Source organism: Amblyomma americanum, chromosome 10, assembly GCF_052857255.1.
Source record: "Amblyomma americanum isolate KBUSLIRL-KWMA chromosome 10, ASM5285725v1, whole genome shotgun sequence".
In the NCBI taxonomy this organism is placed as follows: Eukaryota; Metazoa; Arthropoda; class Arachnida; order Ixodida; family Ixodidae; genus Amblyomma; species Amblyomma americanum.
Genome location: NC_135506.1, coordinates 44,964,801 through 44,982,708, shown reverse-complemented (window position 1 = coordinate 44,982,708; position 17,908 = coordinate 44,964,801). Strand labels below are relative to the sequence as shown.

Here is a 17,908-nt window from a genome sequence, read left to right as displayed (position 1 = left end):
GTGTCGTAAGGGCTCTACGGTCCAGCGTACAAGCTGACCATTGTCCGGTTAACTGTTGGAAAAGACGGTACACTCAATACTAATAATTAATAATAATTCGTTTTCGGGTAAAGGAAATGGCCCGGTATCTGTCTCATATATCGTTGGACAACTGAACAGCGCAGTAAGGGAAGAGGTAAAGGAGGGAGTGAAAGAAGAAAGGAAAAAAGAGGTGTCGTAGTGGAGGACTCCGGAATAATTTTGTCCACCTGGTGACCTTTTAACGTGCGCTGACATCGCACAGCACACGGGCGCCTTAGCGTTTGGCCTCCATAAAAACGCAGCCGCCGTAGTTGGGTAAACAAACGCAGATTTGTAACATCACCTACTACGATGACCTATGCATTGTTGTTACCCTAGCAGGAAGCGTGGCAGTAAATAATCACAAAAGAATTATAAAGTGCATAAGCAGAACCAGAAGCATTCTGTGACACTGTCGCTACATTGTTGATGTTACGTGTGTTATCCATTACAGATTATATTCTTACGTTTACACTCAATTACACGAGTATAATTAAGCCTTCAATGTGTTTTAAGTAACACTAGTGCCCTCTTCTGTCCGCGTGTCAACGAACCACAGCAGACATTGACTTAGGCACTTCATTTTTATGCTGATTTTATCAGATATCCCTTTAAAGTTGCGGGCGGCACGGAAACTGACAGCTCGGCGCAGAAGATAGGCTACACGCTTGCATTCGTTTTTTTTTGTCCCAATACTTGAGTGCCCTCGGGTGCTACGCGACTGCGTATGTTAGGCCCGTGATCACGGCGGCGAATATTTTATAAGCACACACGAAGCAGCCGATTGGGTGGAGGGGGGGGAGGGGGCGGTCGGCGTGAGGCTGTTCCTTCACAATTAATATGTAGCGGCTGGCTTGTTGGTTCAACATTTTTTGTACTACTGCGCGGTCGCAACACGGACCAGAAATACTGACACAAACAGAGGCGTTGACAGACAACATCGTTTATTGCCTTGAACAGGCCCAGACCGGTGACAACACAGGAAAACAACTCATGTTCAAGTGGCACAATAATCTCGTTGGCTCGTAATCTTCCTTCTAGTCACTGGCATGTTCATGCGCGCTTGAAAAGATGAGCCCTTTTTTGCTCAAGTGTATACGGATGGCTCGCTGGCACATTGATCAGAAAATCTTAATATTTTGTTAGCTTCTACTATCACCCTTGTGGTGGTGTCGCGACACTTGCGCAGAACGGCTGTTCTTTCAAAGGCGGGTGCGCAGTTCTCACATTGGCTGCTGTGTTTGGCTTCACGGTCTCGTTCCCGGTGGAAATCGTGGTTGAGGCGGTCCGTCGTAGCCTCGGAGACGTTCCGGGAGTGCACCTGCCTTAGGGAGGGCCGTTCTTCATGGACTTGCAGTGAAGGACCACCGGCGGCCAGCATTTACAAGGAGCCTGATGCGGTACCCGGCGTGTGGTCGCATAGAAATTTCGTTAGCGAACGGTTACCTTATAGAATTGCCGCGATAATTTCCGCATGCATCCATTGTTCTGCTCGTTCCTTCGATACAACGGCTTTGTTGCACCTTTGGGGGGCCTTTTTGCTGGCTTGAAATAAACCGGTACTTTGTCCCGAATGCGAATTGGGTGCGCTAGCACGTCGGTTTTCACTTCGGTTTCGGCTCCAGGTTCGGTTTTAAAGGTCAACCAAGCTTCAGTTAAAGATCGGAGAAATCGGTCTTAAGCTCCACCTTAAGGGTGCGGCAAGATAACGTTAATGGGTTAGTGCTCATACATGCGGAATTCGTCATTCTCTCATTTACATTAAAAGACCCCTGGTAATCCTCGCGCCACATGTGGCGCAGTAGTATACTATGCAGCGGGTAAGCGATGCGCCACTGCTGCCATCGGTGGGGCTGAGTGACCCACGCTGTTCTTCCCTAGCAACGTCAAGTCTACGCAGAGAGGCTTCGATCGGACAAACAAATATCGGTTAAATCTATGGTTGGAGGTCTTACTGCTAGAGGAGTAAAAATAATTCACGGGACAATCAGACATCTGACCCGCAAGTTCTGGGAACGGAGTTCGATTTAGGCTCCATCATTGCTTCGATGCTATTACTGAAAAAAATGTTTGCTGCAAGCCGAAGCTTCACACACGAGACATATTTTCCTGGAGGGCAAAGGCGGCTAGCTGGGCGGTGGGTGACGCTTCTGGAGGATGATTTGGGGTAGGAAGGTGCATCGAGGGAGGCGGTAATTGGGTGGGCTGACCCCTACTTAAGTGAGTGAGGTGGGAAGTTGGCCAGCGGGTGGTGCTTCTAGAGGACAGCTGGCTTTGCTACTGCGTATTTGGATTCGATTTTACCTTCACTTTTACCTTCCGCAGCTGCATGGGTGAAGTTTGTGGTGGGTGGAGGTAGGTGAGTTGGCTGTGAGTGGCCCTTCTAAAGGTGACTGTGGGCGTGCCAAGGCTGGCGAGGTGGATCTAGGTAGGTGGTGGCGCGTGGCGAAGTTGCTGGTGTGTGGTTTCTGACTTAGTAACATCAGTGCTGTCTGATGTTAGAAAACAAGTCAATCACGTTAACTATATTAATATCGTAATAATAACTAATTTCAGCAGGTATCTCTTTAACTGCTATAATTAGGCACACGCTTGAAATTAGAGATCTCAAGCGGATCGTTTGTAATAGCCATATTGTTATGAAGACGAAGAAGAGTGCAGTGGCGCGGGACGGAGTGCTCGCGCTAGGCCCTTGAGCCATTAAATCATATCTTCATTCTGTCATCATGTCTTGCTTTCTTTGGCTTGCCACCACGTAACATTTGGTAGAGGTGCTGAGTGCTCATTGTCATCCTAGTCCCCGGAGCATCGCCGCCTTCTGCTCGCCTTCGTCGTCGGCCGAGGGGTCCTGGGCTCCGCCGCCCGGCCCAACCCCAGCTCGAACTGACCAGAACCGACCAGCCGCTTTCCGCCGCCCCGACCCCAGCCCCGACCACAAGACACGACGACCAGGACCTGATGTACGATGACCCGACTACGACCCGAACCAAGACGGCACCCCCGCCCAGGCTGTGCGGCGATCCCTCAACCCTTGACCTTCGGCAGTGGGTGACCGACCGCTGGACCTGAAGCTCCGGGGGCAACCGTCCACCAGATCATCTCCTTCATCTTTGTGGCAAGCCTTTCATCTTCTTCTATCCTTCCTGATCATCCTCATCGTCACCTCACCATTCGTAATTCAAGCAATCGATCGGGACGATCGCTCTGAGGACCGGGGTCATGTTATGAAGACGAAGAAGAGTGCAGTGGCGCGGGACGGAGTGCTCGCGCTAGGCCCTTGAGCCATTATATCTTATCTTCATTCTGTCATCATGCCGTGCTTTCCTTGGCTTGCCACCTCGTAACAATATTATTTTTTGGAATATCGAAAATGCGATTTTCCTCGGCACTATTTCTCAACAAATTTTGGCCATCTCGTGCAAAAAAAAAGAACAAAAAACGCGCGGTTTTCAAAACGACGTTCGCCAGCCAGTCACTCCGTGGCGTACATGCCACCTGTCCTTCGCTGTGCCGCGTGCGATGCAGTGGTCGCCGCTGTACGCTGCTCCAACCCACACATGAGAGAGAAGGTAACGTGAAACGCATGCCACGGACTGACGTGCTCTGAGGAGTTGATTAGCGCTGGCCAAATACGCAGGAGTTACCAAGATTTCTGAGTCACCGCCCCGAGCTAATCGCGTCTTCGAAACTGCAAAAACTGATATGGCTATTACTAGCAGCTCATTTCCATTCGCAACCACGTGAGTAAAAGCAACAGTTAGAACCTAATCTATCGCAACTTTGTTAAACAGCTTACTAGTAAACACGGTTCACATTTTTTCTGATGTCAGTCCGCACTAGTGTTCATATGCTGCAGACGACATCTTCGCATCTCAAGAGCTGTAAGATGGAGGTTTTGCTTGAACACCTGACATATTAGAAGTAAAAAGAAGGCGGAGTGCATCCTCAAGGAGTAATCAAGCGATCTTGTCCTCTTTTAGCACCAGTCTTTGAGGCTGAGTTAACAGCTCAAGTTCGTATAACTAAAATGAAACCTGAAGCGCGAGTATGAAAGCTGTATACGCATACTTCGAGCTGCCTCCGCAAGCATCGCCTTGTAGTTCGGAATAAGACTGCACATGTCTCTTTTCTTTTTGCTGGCCCTGCCCTTGGGAACAAAGTGTGGAATTCGGTTTGCACCGATGATTGAGAGCTTAATAGGGATGTGATTGTCAACTACAAAACTGAATCTGATGTCATGCATAAGCCTCAAGTAAGCAAGTAATTCCCGTTATGAAGTCGGGCTTGTACGAACTTGAAACTAAAATATACACAAAAAGCTAACTCAGGAACTCCCAAAAAGCTTTAATCGGCTCCAACTTCTACGTTTCAATGCTATAATCTAATAAAACGAGCAGTACACATGAAGGAAAGGAGTCCGACTTCAATGAGGTTGATGAAGAATGCACATATTTGCAATGATTGATAGTCGAAGCCGTCGGCGTTCTCGCTATGGAGGTAGCTTACTCGTGTAATATAGCACTGTACATAGTTGTCATTGTCACCTTGAACCTGTGCTGAACCAAGCAACCACACGAAGTGTACTACAGGCACTAATGTGCCAGACAAAGGCATATTTTGCCTATGCTCCTATTTCATTTAAACTGGACACTTATGTGAATAGAGTTTATTTTTCGCTCGAAAAAGTTGCTTACTCTCACTGGTGCAACTTTCAACGAGAGCGTCAAGGGTCGTCATGGGCGTGGGTTGTACGAACAACCGATGAGGTGCTTGGTAATGTTCCAGACGGGCGTCTGGTCGCGACACCGGAAATCGATAAGCATAAGCATCACTTCAGGCTGGCTTTTAAGTGCAGTCATCCACGAGAATTCGCAGCCGGAGCAGGTGAAGGAGTTCCCTGCAAAAACACAATAATTTATTTTAATGGAGTTAGACCCATTGATGGAGGCATCAGTTTTGAAATAACTCCAAGAGGGAAGTATGCTAGGCGGAGATATCCTGACGGCTCTGACAACCTGTTTGCAATTCTGGTCGGCGTAATGTCGGCCAAGTGGCAAGTGAAGCACTTTCGCGCGGTGTACAAAGTGACAGACCTGCGCCGTAATTTTTAACGTTTCAGTTAGCTCTCATGTTTTCTAGTCCGCTCTCATTGATGTCGTCACGGCCTGCGTCAGAGAAAAGCCTCGATCAGTCACAGAGGACCAAAGGCAAGGAAAAAAAATTCAAAAACCGACCAATTGTACTGTCACAGGGGAAGGTTTACAGAATGCAGGTTTATGGCAAAAATATATATGTTTTTCTGTCACCGGCAGAAGTCGTTCAACTGAAACTTAATGTGTGTGTGGGCACGCCGATGATTCATCAGCTTGCACAAATACGAGCTGACTGGCTAACGAAGGAACGCGAGAATTGAATTTTATGCACCACGGTACGCGTTTAACCTGATCGCAGGCCTTCTGAATGACTTGGGTTTATTTCTAACGCTTGAAATGAACTCACCTACTCCTCAGACCAGAATGAATATCTTCCACTGCTGTACCAGATGCCGTGATTTTCATCAAGTAAACAATATTTCGATGGGGAAATAAATGCCCTACGTAAGAAGGCGCCGCATTTTGTAAAACTACTATTCAGAATGCATCTTTCCCTTCTCGTTTTCAGGCCTCAACTTTTCTGCCGCATTCATCGATAGTTGTACCGAATTCACACGGGACAGTGACAGGAGAGCAGCTCCAGGTAATGTTCAGACCCTTTCGAGGCTTAACTGATATTTTAATAGTTTCGCGTCACTTCCTTACTTGAGAGAGTGCGAAAGTGCTATAAAACTGTTTTTTAGAACAGCAGTGAAAATCAGGAACGGTACCCACGCCAGCGCGCTCCGCATCTCCGCAACGTATGCGCCATTCGTCATATTTGCTAATGTATCTATTCTTGTGGAGTGTCGCATGCGTCAAATGGTATTCGAGGTGGCATCAACGACGCTGTTGTGTATAAACACCTGCGCTCATTTGTGTCGGCATTTGAGTTTCCGCGGTCCTGCAGGGACCATGAAGTGAACTGTAATTTATTTCATAATACTGCAGGCCACTGCTAGGCCCAAGCAGAAGTGAACATATAATTATACATAACCAAAAGAATAAAGTTATTCAATATTAGCAGCACACGGAGACCAAAAGAATAAAACCAAAAGAATAAATTTATACAATGTTAGCAGCGCACGGATACCAAAAGAATAAACCAAACAATAAACTTATGCAATATCAGCAGCACACGTATACAAAACATACATATAATCAATATTAGCAGGTAAATAGACGATTTAACGCATCAGAAAAATTTTGCGAGGAAAAAACAGATTCCGGTAGCGAATTCCAATCTTGCACTGTTCTAGGGAAAAAACTGTATTTAAAACTGTTAGTTTTGGCGAAAAGGGGAGTAAGTGAACGTTCAAGAACGTTCCGAGTCCTTCTCACAAGAGGACGCTTAATGCACTCCGGTAGCTTCAATTTATTTTTACCTGTTAAACTATTAAACAAGAATACCAATCTATTAATCTTTCGGCGGACTTCTAGCGTAGGAATTTTATTTGACATCAATAACTGCGATGGAGAGTCTTCCCTTTTGTATTTTCCGTATATAAACCTAACCGCTTTCCTATTTACTTTTTCAAGGACCATTATGTCCTTTTTCGTGCACGGGTCCCAAACGACTGAGGCATATTCGAGTAAAGACCGCACACAAGTTTCGTAAGCCAATTTTTTCATGTGTGCTGGGGCAGTTTTTAGCTTTCTACGTAAAACCCATAGCTTTCTCAATGCGGCTGTAGAAATATTAGTAATGTGTGACGACCATTTTAACTTACTGTCAAGTGTTATACCTAAATATTTATATTGCTCAACTTCCAAAATCCTATTACCGCGAATAAGGTAGGGCAGCAAACTTGGAGACTTTATTCTAGCTATACGTGAGACGACAGTTTTTTCAATATTAAGTTCCATACCCCATTTAAGACACCATTTTCAATGGCAAAAACTGCTTTTTGTACAGAGCTGTGTAATGATAAAAGGAGCGAGTTTTAATGAAGACTTAATTAAGGCAGAATTCTTTTACGATATTAGCTTTCCAGTACTAAAGACTGCTTGCTTGTTTGCGTTGTGCGATTGTTTTACCGGTACATAATGTAACATTCATTCAACTATTACGAAAAAGCTCAAAAGAAATGCGGGTCCAAAACAGCATCCAATTAGAACTACCAGCCAGCGTCCGTCGTCTCTATCATGAGTGCTACTATATATGGATGCAGGTCATGGTCAAATCCTGTGGTGCTGCAATTACTCCTGTGCACATTTTTTTTACCCACTTCCATCTGTAACACCTAAAGGTCCTCGAGCGTAATTAAAACAAAAAAAATAACAGTCATACTCCACTACATATCCTTACATGTTTTTTTCTTTATATGCAATTTTTTCCAGACTACGCCCACCTGAGAGTAGTAGCTGAATATTGATATTAGGCCCAAATGTCCAAGTTGTCTAAAAACGCCTTTCTAGGCTCAAATATGGGCACACTATTTTGTTGTACATTCACTCTCAACATCCGTAACTGTTTATATCGAACAAAAGTGACGTCGCTGTACTCTGCGACAACTTTTTCTAGCAATGGAGGGCAAGCTGCAGAGCCGAAACACGCCTTCTTTTCCTGGGGAGCAGAATTAGTACCCGCTTCCAGTTATCCATTTTCTCTTGAAACGTAAGGCATCGTTAATATGTTCGTTATTTAAGGCACAATTCTAACACACCTGGCAACTTACGACGTCGAAAATTGAGGAAAACGTAGCCACGTAACCCGCGCTACGTCTAGACTGCCCCTCTGTAGTAATGCATGCATGCTCACTCTTGTTCCGGTTTTCGGAGGCGTTCTTGCCCACTGTTCTCTTTCGTGATCGAATATCTCACCGGACGCTTCTTTAAGGGTCCCTGCTGTCATTCGTGTTGAGTCGTAAAGGCATAGCCTGAGTGCTCTTCCACAAGAGTGTGCGCAATTAGTGTACAGTGGTGCGAAACAGGAGAGGGAACAAGGTTTGAACATTTATTTATTTATTACTCCATAATTATGATTGGTAAGCAGGTTTTTTTCTGTTTTATAAGTAGCTTTCCTCACTGTAGATATCATGGAACAGTCATTGTAAATTTTAGTGGAAGAATAACCACACAATTTTTAATCTTCTGCCAAAGGTCTGTTCCCTCTCATATTGCTCACTACTGTACTTGTGCGTACGCTGGCAAAATGATACGTATTTTTATTTCGTGTACCTTGTAAGATATGCCGAGGAATGCTGGAATAACAGAGATTCAGGACGTTCTGCACGTGATAATTGGAAACATGACTCAAGCTGTGCGAGACATTTCCTAGGTAATCCCTGCACGGAGTCAATACTTTGCGGATGGGCGAATCTTGGATAACCCAGGATTGGCAGCTGCAAACGAAGGAGCTCCTGGGTGTTTCCGAACACCTCAGTGGCATGTGTGATCTAAGGCGACATGTCATGAAACATACGTAAGCCATATGGCCCGTCTTATACCGCGGAAGAGGGCGTCCGCACATGAGGCTGTACACTTCATCACACCTGGGCTTCTCAGGTGTCACTTACTGTGGCTAACCTGTGGAACTCAACCTTTAACACATTCTCACCTTTCGTAGAGATCCTGGCGTCCCCTAACATTTGGTGCTTTCGGGCGTTCGACGCCATTGCTGTGATCAGGGGTTGGAACACGGGAGCGCTGAACTCCTTGAGAGCGTTAAACTTCAGATCCAGCGAGAGTGGTGCAGTTCCGGTAAAGGCGTTCTCCTCGATGGTCTGCAGGTTGCCTCCCATCAGATTGATCTGTAGAATCGTAAGGAAGAAATGTGATTTGTATAGATTTCCGTGTTAATGGAAACAGAACACATTTAGCTAGATAGAGACAGACAAGTCTCAGAACGCAAGGAAACAGCTTGAATATGTGCCAACAGCCCTGCTAATATCTAAGAGTTTGTATTCCGCATCGCAAGTTTTGAAATTAGTTACCTTTGTTGACACCAGCTGATCACACTTGAGAGGCCAAGTGCGCAGAGCCTTGAGCCATAACCACTGTAGCTAGTCGGCTGGCAGTAACTCGATACTGTCATGTTGCCATGGGACTCAAGGACGAGAAGATTCAGCTTTCTTCAATTAATTAATACTTCAGTTTTGTTTAATCCAGTTCTCCAGTCTTGTTACTCAATTTTATCCTACGCAACATAACATAGCATCATAAGATTTCGTGGTCAACTACCGACTAATAGAAAATGCCTTCTCTGTAGAAAATAGAACATTTCCCTGACGTCATGACATCAACTGACCCTGCTCGTTTTTCTCATGTGACGCTCGATTTCTCCCCTACTACTAATGCTAACCAAATCTGATAAGGCTATCAATGCCACTGCCACTTTGATGCGGACGTCACGAAGGAATCACTGTCATTTTTTTCAGTGCTGCTTCACAGGCTTGATAATCGGAATATAGAGGCTCCTGAATGAGCATTTAGGGTTAAAAATATAATTTCACACTGTGCGAATCAGGTGTCCTAAGCTGTCTCCCTTGACCCCAAATCAGAGACGCCGAGCCATTTCCGCGGACAAGGTTTAGGGTAGGTTGGACTGGCGTTTACATTTAACCTTCGTTTACGGTCCTCGTGCTCTGATTCGCCCCGTAAACAACCCAGACTCCCGTCCCCGCGCCCCTTTCTTTCTTTCATTGCATCTCGTATCCCATCCAAGTGCAGACCTTGTATAAGCCGAAAGTTCCCGTGGAGTGTGGGCATCCACCAGACCTCTTATAATTTACATACCGAATGGGAAAAGGTTTTGATCCTCATTTTTAAAATACAACGATATGATTGGTTGAAAAGTATTTAAAAAAACACGGTTCTGAAGACTGTTGCGCTACCGGTCACATTTTGTATTAACTTCAGCTGGCTGTTTATTAAAATAGTATGATGAAAAATGTAATCTTCCAGGGTGCCATATGCGACTAAATTCGTAGCTGACTGTCGCCGCCTGGGCACAATGCTTTGGGCTAATGATGCATTCGTCGAATAATATTCGTACAGCCCCTCCCCCACAACCGGCTGCGGCATATGCGGGGATTCTGAATTCCAGATTCGTAACTGTAACTGGGGTGAATGAAGAACTATCTGCACGACTGCTTACTTGCGGTAAAGGATGGCACAGCTCACTGTGAAGCTGTGATGATGACTATCGGATTTCAATAGCATAAGCGTAGCTTTACTAAACAGTACGTGCTTTGTATGCATGAAGTGGGGTCGTTCGCAAGCAATTTGCATCATAAAAGCAAGCTACCAGGCCGTGAGAGAGTTTGTACTCACTGGAAAACCTCTGAATACGCGGAAGCATTTGGAACCAAATCGCACACGTCTCACATGCAGACGGAAGACTCAGACCAACAGGCCTCCGCTGTATTCAGTGTATAAAGAATTCATTGTACCATCCTGTCTTGGAAGAACACCATCATCATCATCATCAGCCTGACCACACCCACTTCATGGCAAAGGCCTCTCTCATGTCTCTCCAAACAACTCTGTCCTTTGCCAGCTGCGCCCACCGCATGCACGCAAACTTCTTAATCTCATCCGCCCACCTAACCTTCTTCCGCCCCCTTGCTACACTGGCCTTAAGGACCAGCGGTTATCTTGCCTTCGGATTACGTGCCCTGCCCAAGCTTATTTTTTTCTCTTGATTTCGACTAGGGTGTCATTAACCCGCGTTTGTTCCCTCACCCACTCTGCCCACGGGCCGCCGTAACATTGTGCTCAATGCAGCCGAACGGTAGAGTGTCGTCCAACATGCCGCCGTCGACACCGCTGTCCTCGCCCTGAAAGTGGGGGCACCCTATTTCCGACCAAGGAAAGCTCCCCTTGTGAGATGACCCCTTTTTCCTTCCACTGTATTTTCATCGGTGCCTCACCTCCAGTTCCGGATGATGCTTGGGGATAGAGAAGGAGTAGGCGTCCAAGACCTTGGCACGGATGAAGCGAAGCTGCAGGCTCTTCAGGCGGGGCAGGTTCTTGAAGGCGAATGCATCGATCTTCTCGATTGGGTTGTTGTTGAGGCTCAGCGTCTCGAGTGACGGGTTGCTGAACCCTCCTACGGGCACATATCTTAGGTTGTTTTTGGCCAGGTTCAAGACGCGCAGCCTCTGGAAGCGAGGTAGCCTATAACGTCACAAGCACAAAGCTCGGAATTAGACAAGTGCAGCAAGCATGGAGCACATCATAACTGCATCGTATCTCCCTACGGACGGAACTTCTTCAGATCCTAACAATAAAAGCTCGCTTTCGGAAGACCTGGTATCATTATACAACGGTTGTAACTACTATAGTGAGAGGGCTCGGCAAAAAATCAGAGCACCTAAGGAAAAAATCTTTTTTTTTCTGTGGCTTTTTGCGGGGAATGCAAGTCCTGAGAACAATCAACCACAGTATAAAGGCCCTCCAACATATATTCAACGGTTATTCTGTTCAATTCACGAATTTAATTGACGGATGTATCAAGAAAAAATTGAAGGAGACACTTAAGCTTCAGCTAAAGGGTATGACGCGATAGCGTAATGGGTTAATTTTCGTATATGGAGAAGGGCATTCTCTACTTTACATTTATACATCCCTGGGAGTCCTTACAGCCTCGTGGCGCAGTGGTGCAGTGGTTAAGCGATGCGTCACTGCCCTGCGATGGCAGGTGCTTTCAGCTGTGGGCCTTGGGTGGCTCAGGCTGCTCTTCCTCAGCGATCAATCATTAATTTAACGGCCACCTGCCACGGTGGGTAGCTCGTGAGGTCGGCGCAAGGTCACGTGACTTTGGTGGCCCAACTGCCTCATAGCCGACCACCTGCCAGAGCCATGGCCGTGATTTTTCCCGCACAACGCTGACGCCGACAACCCCACGCCGGATTTTCTAGTGGCGTTAAAAGTGACAAGTTCCCATAATTTAGCATGATTGTTTAAAAGCAAAGTAATTCGGTGCTTATCCATAGCATCACCTTACTTCGCGCCGCTAGTTCACAGTCGCCAGCCGCTAAGCAGGGAGAGAAAGGAGCGACTCCTTCAGTGAAACCTCTCTTGGCTTGCTGAGTAAACTTGCGTCACATGAGAATTCTTCATGCAGCTGATCGCGCATTTCGACTTCTGAACTTTCTGCGACATCGTTAGCTTATTTACTTCGAACGAAAGTAAGTTATGTGCTTCGGTGAAGCAATCCTGCTTATTGGCATGGAATAATGCCGGCTTATGATTGCCAATATGCGGTTTTCAAGTTGCTCCGCACTGTCCTCCTTCTCACTGGCAGTCCTTAGCATTATCCGTTAAAGTCTCTAGAGGTATTAACTATACTATTTGCCTGTAATAATTAATTTCCAGTGTTGCGTAGACGATTAGTCACGACTTAGCCACAAGAAGGTTCCTGGCGAACTGTCACGGCCTGTTGGCTCAGATGCAGATAGTGAGTAAGCAAATATGTCTAAACAATTGGCTTGCTTATCTTGTCTAATCACGCTGTCGCATTGAACATGAAAGAATTGCCCGCCAGCCTTCGGAGCTTGAAAGCTTCCAACTGGTAACCGTTCGAAGAACTATAGATTCCCCACTGGTGTATGTGGTCTCTGGCAGCGCTTCAAGACACATGTTCTAGAACACTGGGACAATTACCAGCTCATAAGTTCTCCAATGAAGTATTGTGATCGGCTTGTTTGTCCTTATCCTTGCCTTCTTTATCCTTGTTATCCTTGTTGTATCTATAGCCGCCGCAATAGCTGAGTGGTTATGGCAATCGGCTGCTGTCCCGAAAACGTGGGTGCCATCCCGGCCGCGGCGGTCGAATTTCTATGGAGGCAAAACTCTAGAGGCCCGTGTACTGTGCAATGACAGTGCACGTTAAGGAACCCCAGGTGGTGGAAATTTCCGAAGGCCTTTACTACGGCGTCCTTCATAAACTGGGTCGCTTTAGGACGTTAAACCCCATAAACCATAAACCGAACCTTGTTGTTGTTTTCCTTGTTTGTCCTTCTTATCCTTGCTGCAGCCGTCTTTTGAAAGCATACACCCGGGTCTCGTAACTTCATTGGCTTGGGTCGCTGATTAGCTGTAACATATGAAATCTTTGAATCGCTCTTTCGTGTTATGAGCGCGCACAACGAATCACCCCCCCCCCCTCCCTTGCCCTTGACTCTACACAGCATGAAATGAAAGTGTTCAGGACAATCTTTTTTGTGTAGTTTTTCATTGTTTCCAATATTTTCATGGAAAACTTGTTTCTGCCCTGTTTTTCCGGCCGTCAAAATTTACCGTACCGAGAATTTTGCGTATAAAATTGTAAGCAGTGTGTGGTACACACACAGGAAAGTTATTGTAAACAAGGTTTGTTTTTTTCAGCGTTTTATTTTGTTCATTTGTTTAAGCGGTTTGATTAGTTCGTTTTTTGTAGTGTTTTTTCTAGCGACTTCACTTCTGGAGGACGCGGTGCTGGAGGGCTTTAACTAACTTGGACCACTTGGGGTTGTATCACGTCAACTGACGTCACACAGTACACGGGCCACTAGCATTTTGCCTCCACGGATATTCCATCGCTGCGGTGGAATTTCACCGCTGACAAAACATGCACAAGTGATTGCACTAAGTTACACGACAAGTCTCCGTGCACAGTTCTGGATGTACTGAAGCGTTTACAGTGATCGCGTTTTCATTTAGTCGTTGAGTTAAGTTTCGTCTGGATTTCGGATAGTTAGAAACCTGTGGAGGGTGAATTTTGGTGAGTGAGTGGTGTGTGGAGGCTTGCAGGTGGTAGGCGCATTTTCACCGGACGAAGCACGTTCAGGGCATTCGCATGCTTCAAATTGAGGCTGCCTGCAGTCTCACTGATGTTACCGTCCGCGGCTGTTTTCCGGTTCCTCTCCGTTCATAGTGGTGCCGTTCACATTATACATACATAACTACATACATTTCCACATTATATATACATATCCACAGGCGCACCCAGATTCCTCCCTGTTTATCAGAATGCCGCAGCGATGTCGGAAATCTAAGCACTTCCAGCCTTACCAGCAACTCGCCTGATTCTTCTGACAGACATCCACGCCTATGCTGTTATCCCTGTTTCCTTATCACTGGCACACATACGACTGTCTAGAGACTTTGTTCTTGCTTATCACCGGCACTTGTCAAGCGCTCAAGTTGTGGCCTCATGATGTAAAAGTGCATCGACCAAAGAATTGGAACAAGGCGAGTTGTGTGCTTTAGATTGCCGTTGACGGTAGCCGCATAATGCCTGCGTAGCAAAACATACGGGGAACGGCTCTCCCTCTTCTGCTGAAGAATGCCCTGTGCTATCACATTGAAGATTAGCTGTACGAATAGCCACGCGAAGTACGAGCATACATTCTGAGCTGCGCGCCATGCCTCTATGAGTCAGACCTTGACCCACGCCACACTTCAGCATCGGTGCTTGTCCGATTTCTAGTTGGACGGAAGCAAATTTTAACACTTCTAATACTGAGGGTATGACGCGTGAATTGTGCTTAAAACAGTACATAAGTTGTTTCTCACACAGGAGTCACTGAACACAGCTGTCTCGGGGTTTCTGAACAACGTAGAAGAAACGTCACTCTGTGACTTCCACAACAGCGTCTGTGGTCCTTCGGACCCGATTATGGAAAAAGGAAAGGCGGGCGGAAAGGAAACGATCAATACTGTCCCTCCTTTGCCACATTGCACATGCGTACTCAACATAGAGAGGCATTTCAGCCAACATAATGGCCATCTTTGGCGGAAAAAGAAATTCTTGCACTTACGAAATCCTCCTGCAGCATGTTGCCTGACTTTTCGTTTACAAGTTCTTTGAATCTTGACTATAGACCGCTTTGTAGCTTTATGGTCTATGTTCGCGGTCCACGGTAAACTGCCTCGTACATTGCATTGCAATAACACTCTAATGTTGTTCATTATTTAGAAAGGCATTTGTCCGTTGTATCTCTGAGCTCGTCAACAAACACTGCACTGAATGTTAGGTGCCTTCCTTCCCGCTTTATGCGCATTACGTCAAAATATAATACGTTCAACGGTGAACAGATAGTACAACCAAGCATCAAATAGTCACTGGGAATTGAAAATGCCTGACCTCATTATTCACAGTCACCGCTAACAATACAGGTTGTGCGTTTACTGTACATGTTGCGGCTCATGTGAATTAGCAAGCTCTATATGCGGCCGTGGTTCCTTTTAATCAATGCGCCTTTTCTATTAACCAGGTATATCAACTGAAGAGCACCGCTTCTCATGCTGAAAGGATTATTCATGTGGTCAACTTGTTCAAGCGTATCCGTAATTAACAATTATTAATAGCTTTGCATGTTTTACTCATTTTGACCTTGTCTTTAATGTTTTTACTTCCATTGAGTGCAACGAAACACCTTGCATTCTTTAAATTTGGCTATAAATGATCCATTCAAGAGCACTGCATCACTTTGGTAGCTTTAGAATTGCCAAGCCACTGTGTGCCGTCCTCTAATAGATCAATACTTACAGCTAATTGAGCTCATACTTATATATGTTGCTAATGACGACGTGAAAAGAGTAATTTTTCACCATCTGTAGTCGATGCTGGTGAGGGTGTTGAAGCGGTTTCCGTAGAGGCTCAGCTCGGTCAGATACTTTGAGGACTTGTCCAGCGAAGAGAGTGGAAACGACGTGAGATTGCTGTTCATTTCCACGTACAGCTGGCCGAAGGCGTAGTCACCGAATGTGTCGTTGTTTATCCTGACGATGGGACGCCTCTGAATCCACAGAGCCCTGTGGATTGTCTTCTCCTTGCCGCTGAAGGCCTTCGCGAGCTCCGCTGTGCTCTTGGCTTTCAAGCAATTGATTCCGGTGCGGTCGCACGTGCAAGGCCTCAGAGATTCAGGTGCGGGGCATGGGTTCACCTGGGCTGCTGCCAACGCCAATGCGCAGCTGAGGAGGACGAAAAGGGCTGAAGGATGCGACGTGCCTGCGAAGACAGCTGCGGTTCCGGTTTTGCCAGAAAACTAGTCAGTGTTCTGGCACGTCGAAAAACAAGCCATGTTACGTAAAGCTGCCTAGTTTCCCAAGGTAAACTTAGCACTCACCTAAGGAAATTACACTCAGGCGGAGCTCATGCAACAGTAGGCTCAAGATTTGAGAACCTAGCGTCATTTGTTGACTAATGAAAAAGCGAACATACAGCCATCTTTGATGATGGTATGGAAGCGGGCTCGCCTCATGTGGAGGTGCTTTTTGTAAAATGTTTTGGCAGATATAAATGAGCATCATTGGGGTCGTTCGATTAAAGGTTTCTTACTCAGGAAAGGGACGGTGAAGCTTCATGACTTTTTGTTGGCACGAACGTAATGAACGTGAGTAAAGAATACCCAGGACACGCGAAGTTTACTGTGCATTATTGGGTCGTGTAAGTTCATTTGGCGCCCACAAAATGTCATGAACAGCTTCCAACTTGCCCAGCTTTCTACTCTGTTGTCCGGAGAAGGTAGAGGGCGAGGTAGCCACCCTCCAAACCTACCCTACTCGAATTTACCCTCAAATAATAATGACCACATGTCTCGACCTTGTGTATGAAAAATTATATATTGCGACCACATTAGAATAATCTGTGCAGCGTCTTTGCCGTCAACTGCCAAGCTGCAAAGCAAATTCGGGCTCGTCATTTGAAGCGAACGTAGCATGTCAGTAAAGTTAAAGGACTAACTACAGATATCTATGATCATTTCTGAAAAAGTGAACAACCATGAAAACAAAGCTGTATGCGTATGGGAGGCTAGGATTCTGATATTTTAGCGGAGGTAAACCTCTTGCTGCGGTGGGGTACTAAATTTTGGAAGATACTCTGAGAGACTGCAGAAACAAAATTTTTCTAGGAAGTATAACAGAATTGCGAATATCGAGGTGATCGTTTACCTGCAACTACGATGCTGCTAGAGCTTAACATTTCTTTGCACACTAGTAAAAAGTCTTACCCATAGCTGTGCTTGATTCCCGGATATTTCTTATGTTCGATGAGGATGAAGATTTTTAGCTTTCAGTAAAGATCTTATGATCACCTGAACTGCAGCGCACACCTCTCTCAAACTGCCATCGTAATGCTAGTGGCCTCTTCTTTTATCCCGTTATCAGACCATTATTCACTCGTTCATAGATAAGATGTCCAAGTGCAGAAACCTCCGCAACCCCGTGACATCAATCGCGAGTTTTGCCCTTTGTTTTATTTTTTCCACTACTGGGATATCAGGCAAGAATTGGCAGTCGTACAGGAACTGAACAACTTTGTTCCATTGTCTTTATGAAATGGTCGCTATGGGGCAGAGGCATTGCCTGTGGCATGATATGAATGCAGTTTTTGTTTTTATCTTATCGCATGCTATCTGTCTTTAGGGGCTTCACAGTCCACTAAACATCAAATCTATGCTGGATTGAACTGCAGTGTCTCGTATAAACCTGTACAAATAGTGTGAAGCTCATTAAGGTCTTCTGGATGTTGACACGCTTCAGTAGTGCCGAGGCTGGCACCTTTCGCAGTGCTGGGATGAGGTCATTGAAAATATGCATCATCAACAACCTGACTACGCCCACTGCAGGCGAAAGGCCTCTCCCATATCTATCCAATTAACCCTGTCCTGCATCAGCTGCGCCCCCCTATCCCCGCGAACCTCTCAGCCTCACCTGCCACCCACCTTTATGTCGCCCCCTTCAACTCTTTCCGTCCCTTCGAATCCAGTCTGTTGCCCTTAAGG

At 45.9% G+C, this 17,908-nt stretch overlaps 1 protein-coding gene across 2 annotated transcripts; it reads right to left on the bottom strand.

The window, feature by feature from the left end:
* Positions 1-4,711: 4,711 nt before the first annotated feature.
* Positions 4,712-17,271, bottom strand: LOC144106521 (uncharacterized). 2 transcript variants are annotated; one of them, XM_077639362.1, is made up of 5 exons: positions 17,135-17,271; positions 15,732-16,143; positions 11,066-11,312; positions 8,752-8,944; positions 4,712-4,957 (listed from the first exon to the last, which is right to left on the bottom strand). In XM_077639362.1, exons 1-5 carry the CDS (start codon positions 17,136-17,138, stop codon positions 4,794-4,796), a joined length of 1,020 nt encoding a protein of 339 aa, XP_077495488.1. In that variant the 5' UTR covers positions 17,139-17,271; the 3' UTR covers positions 4,712-4,793. The 2 variants fall into 2 exon arrangements, with proteins under 2 accessions (XP_077495488.1, XP_077495489.1); XM_077639363.1 differs by having other exon boundaries at positions 15,732-16,131; positions 17,135-17,268.
* Between the last annotated feature and the right edge of the window lie 637 nt (positions 17,272-17,908).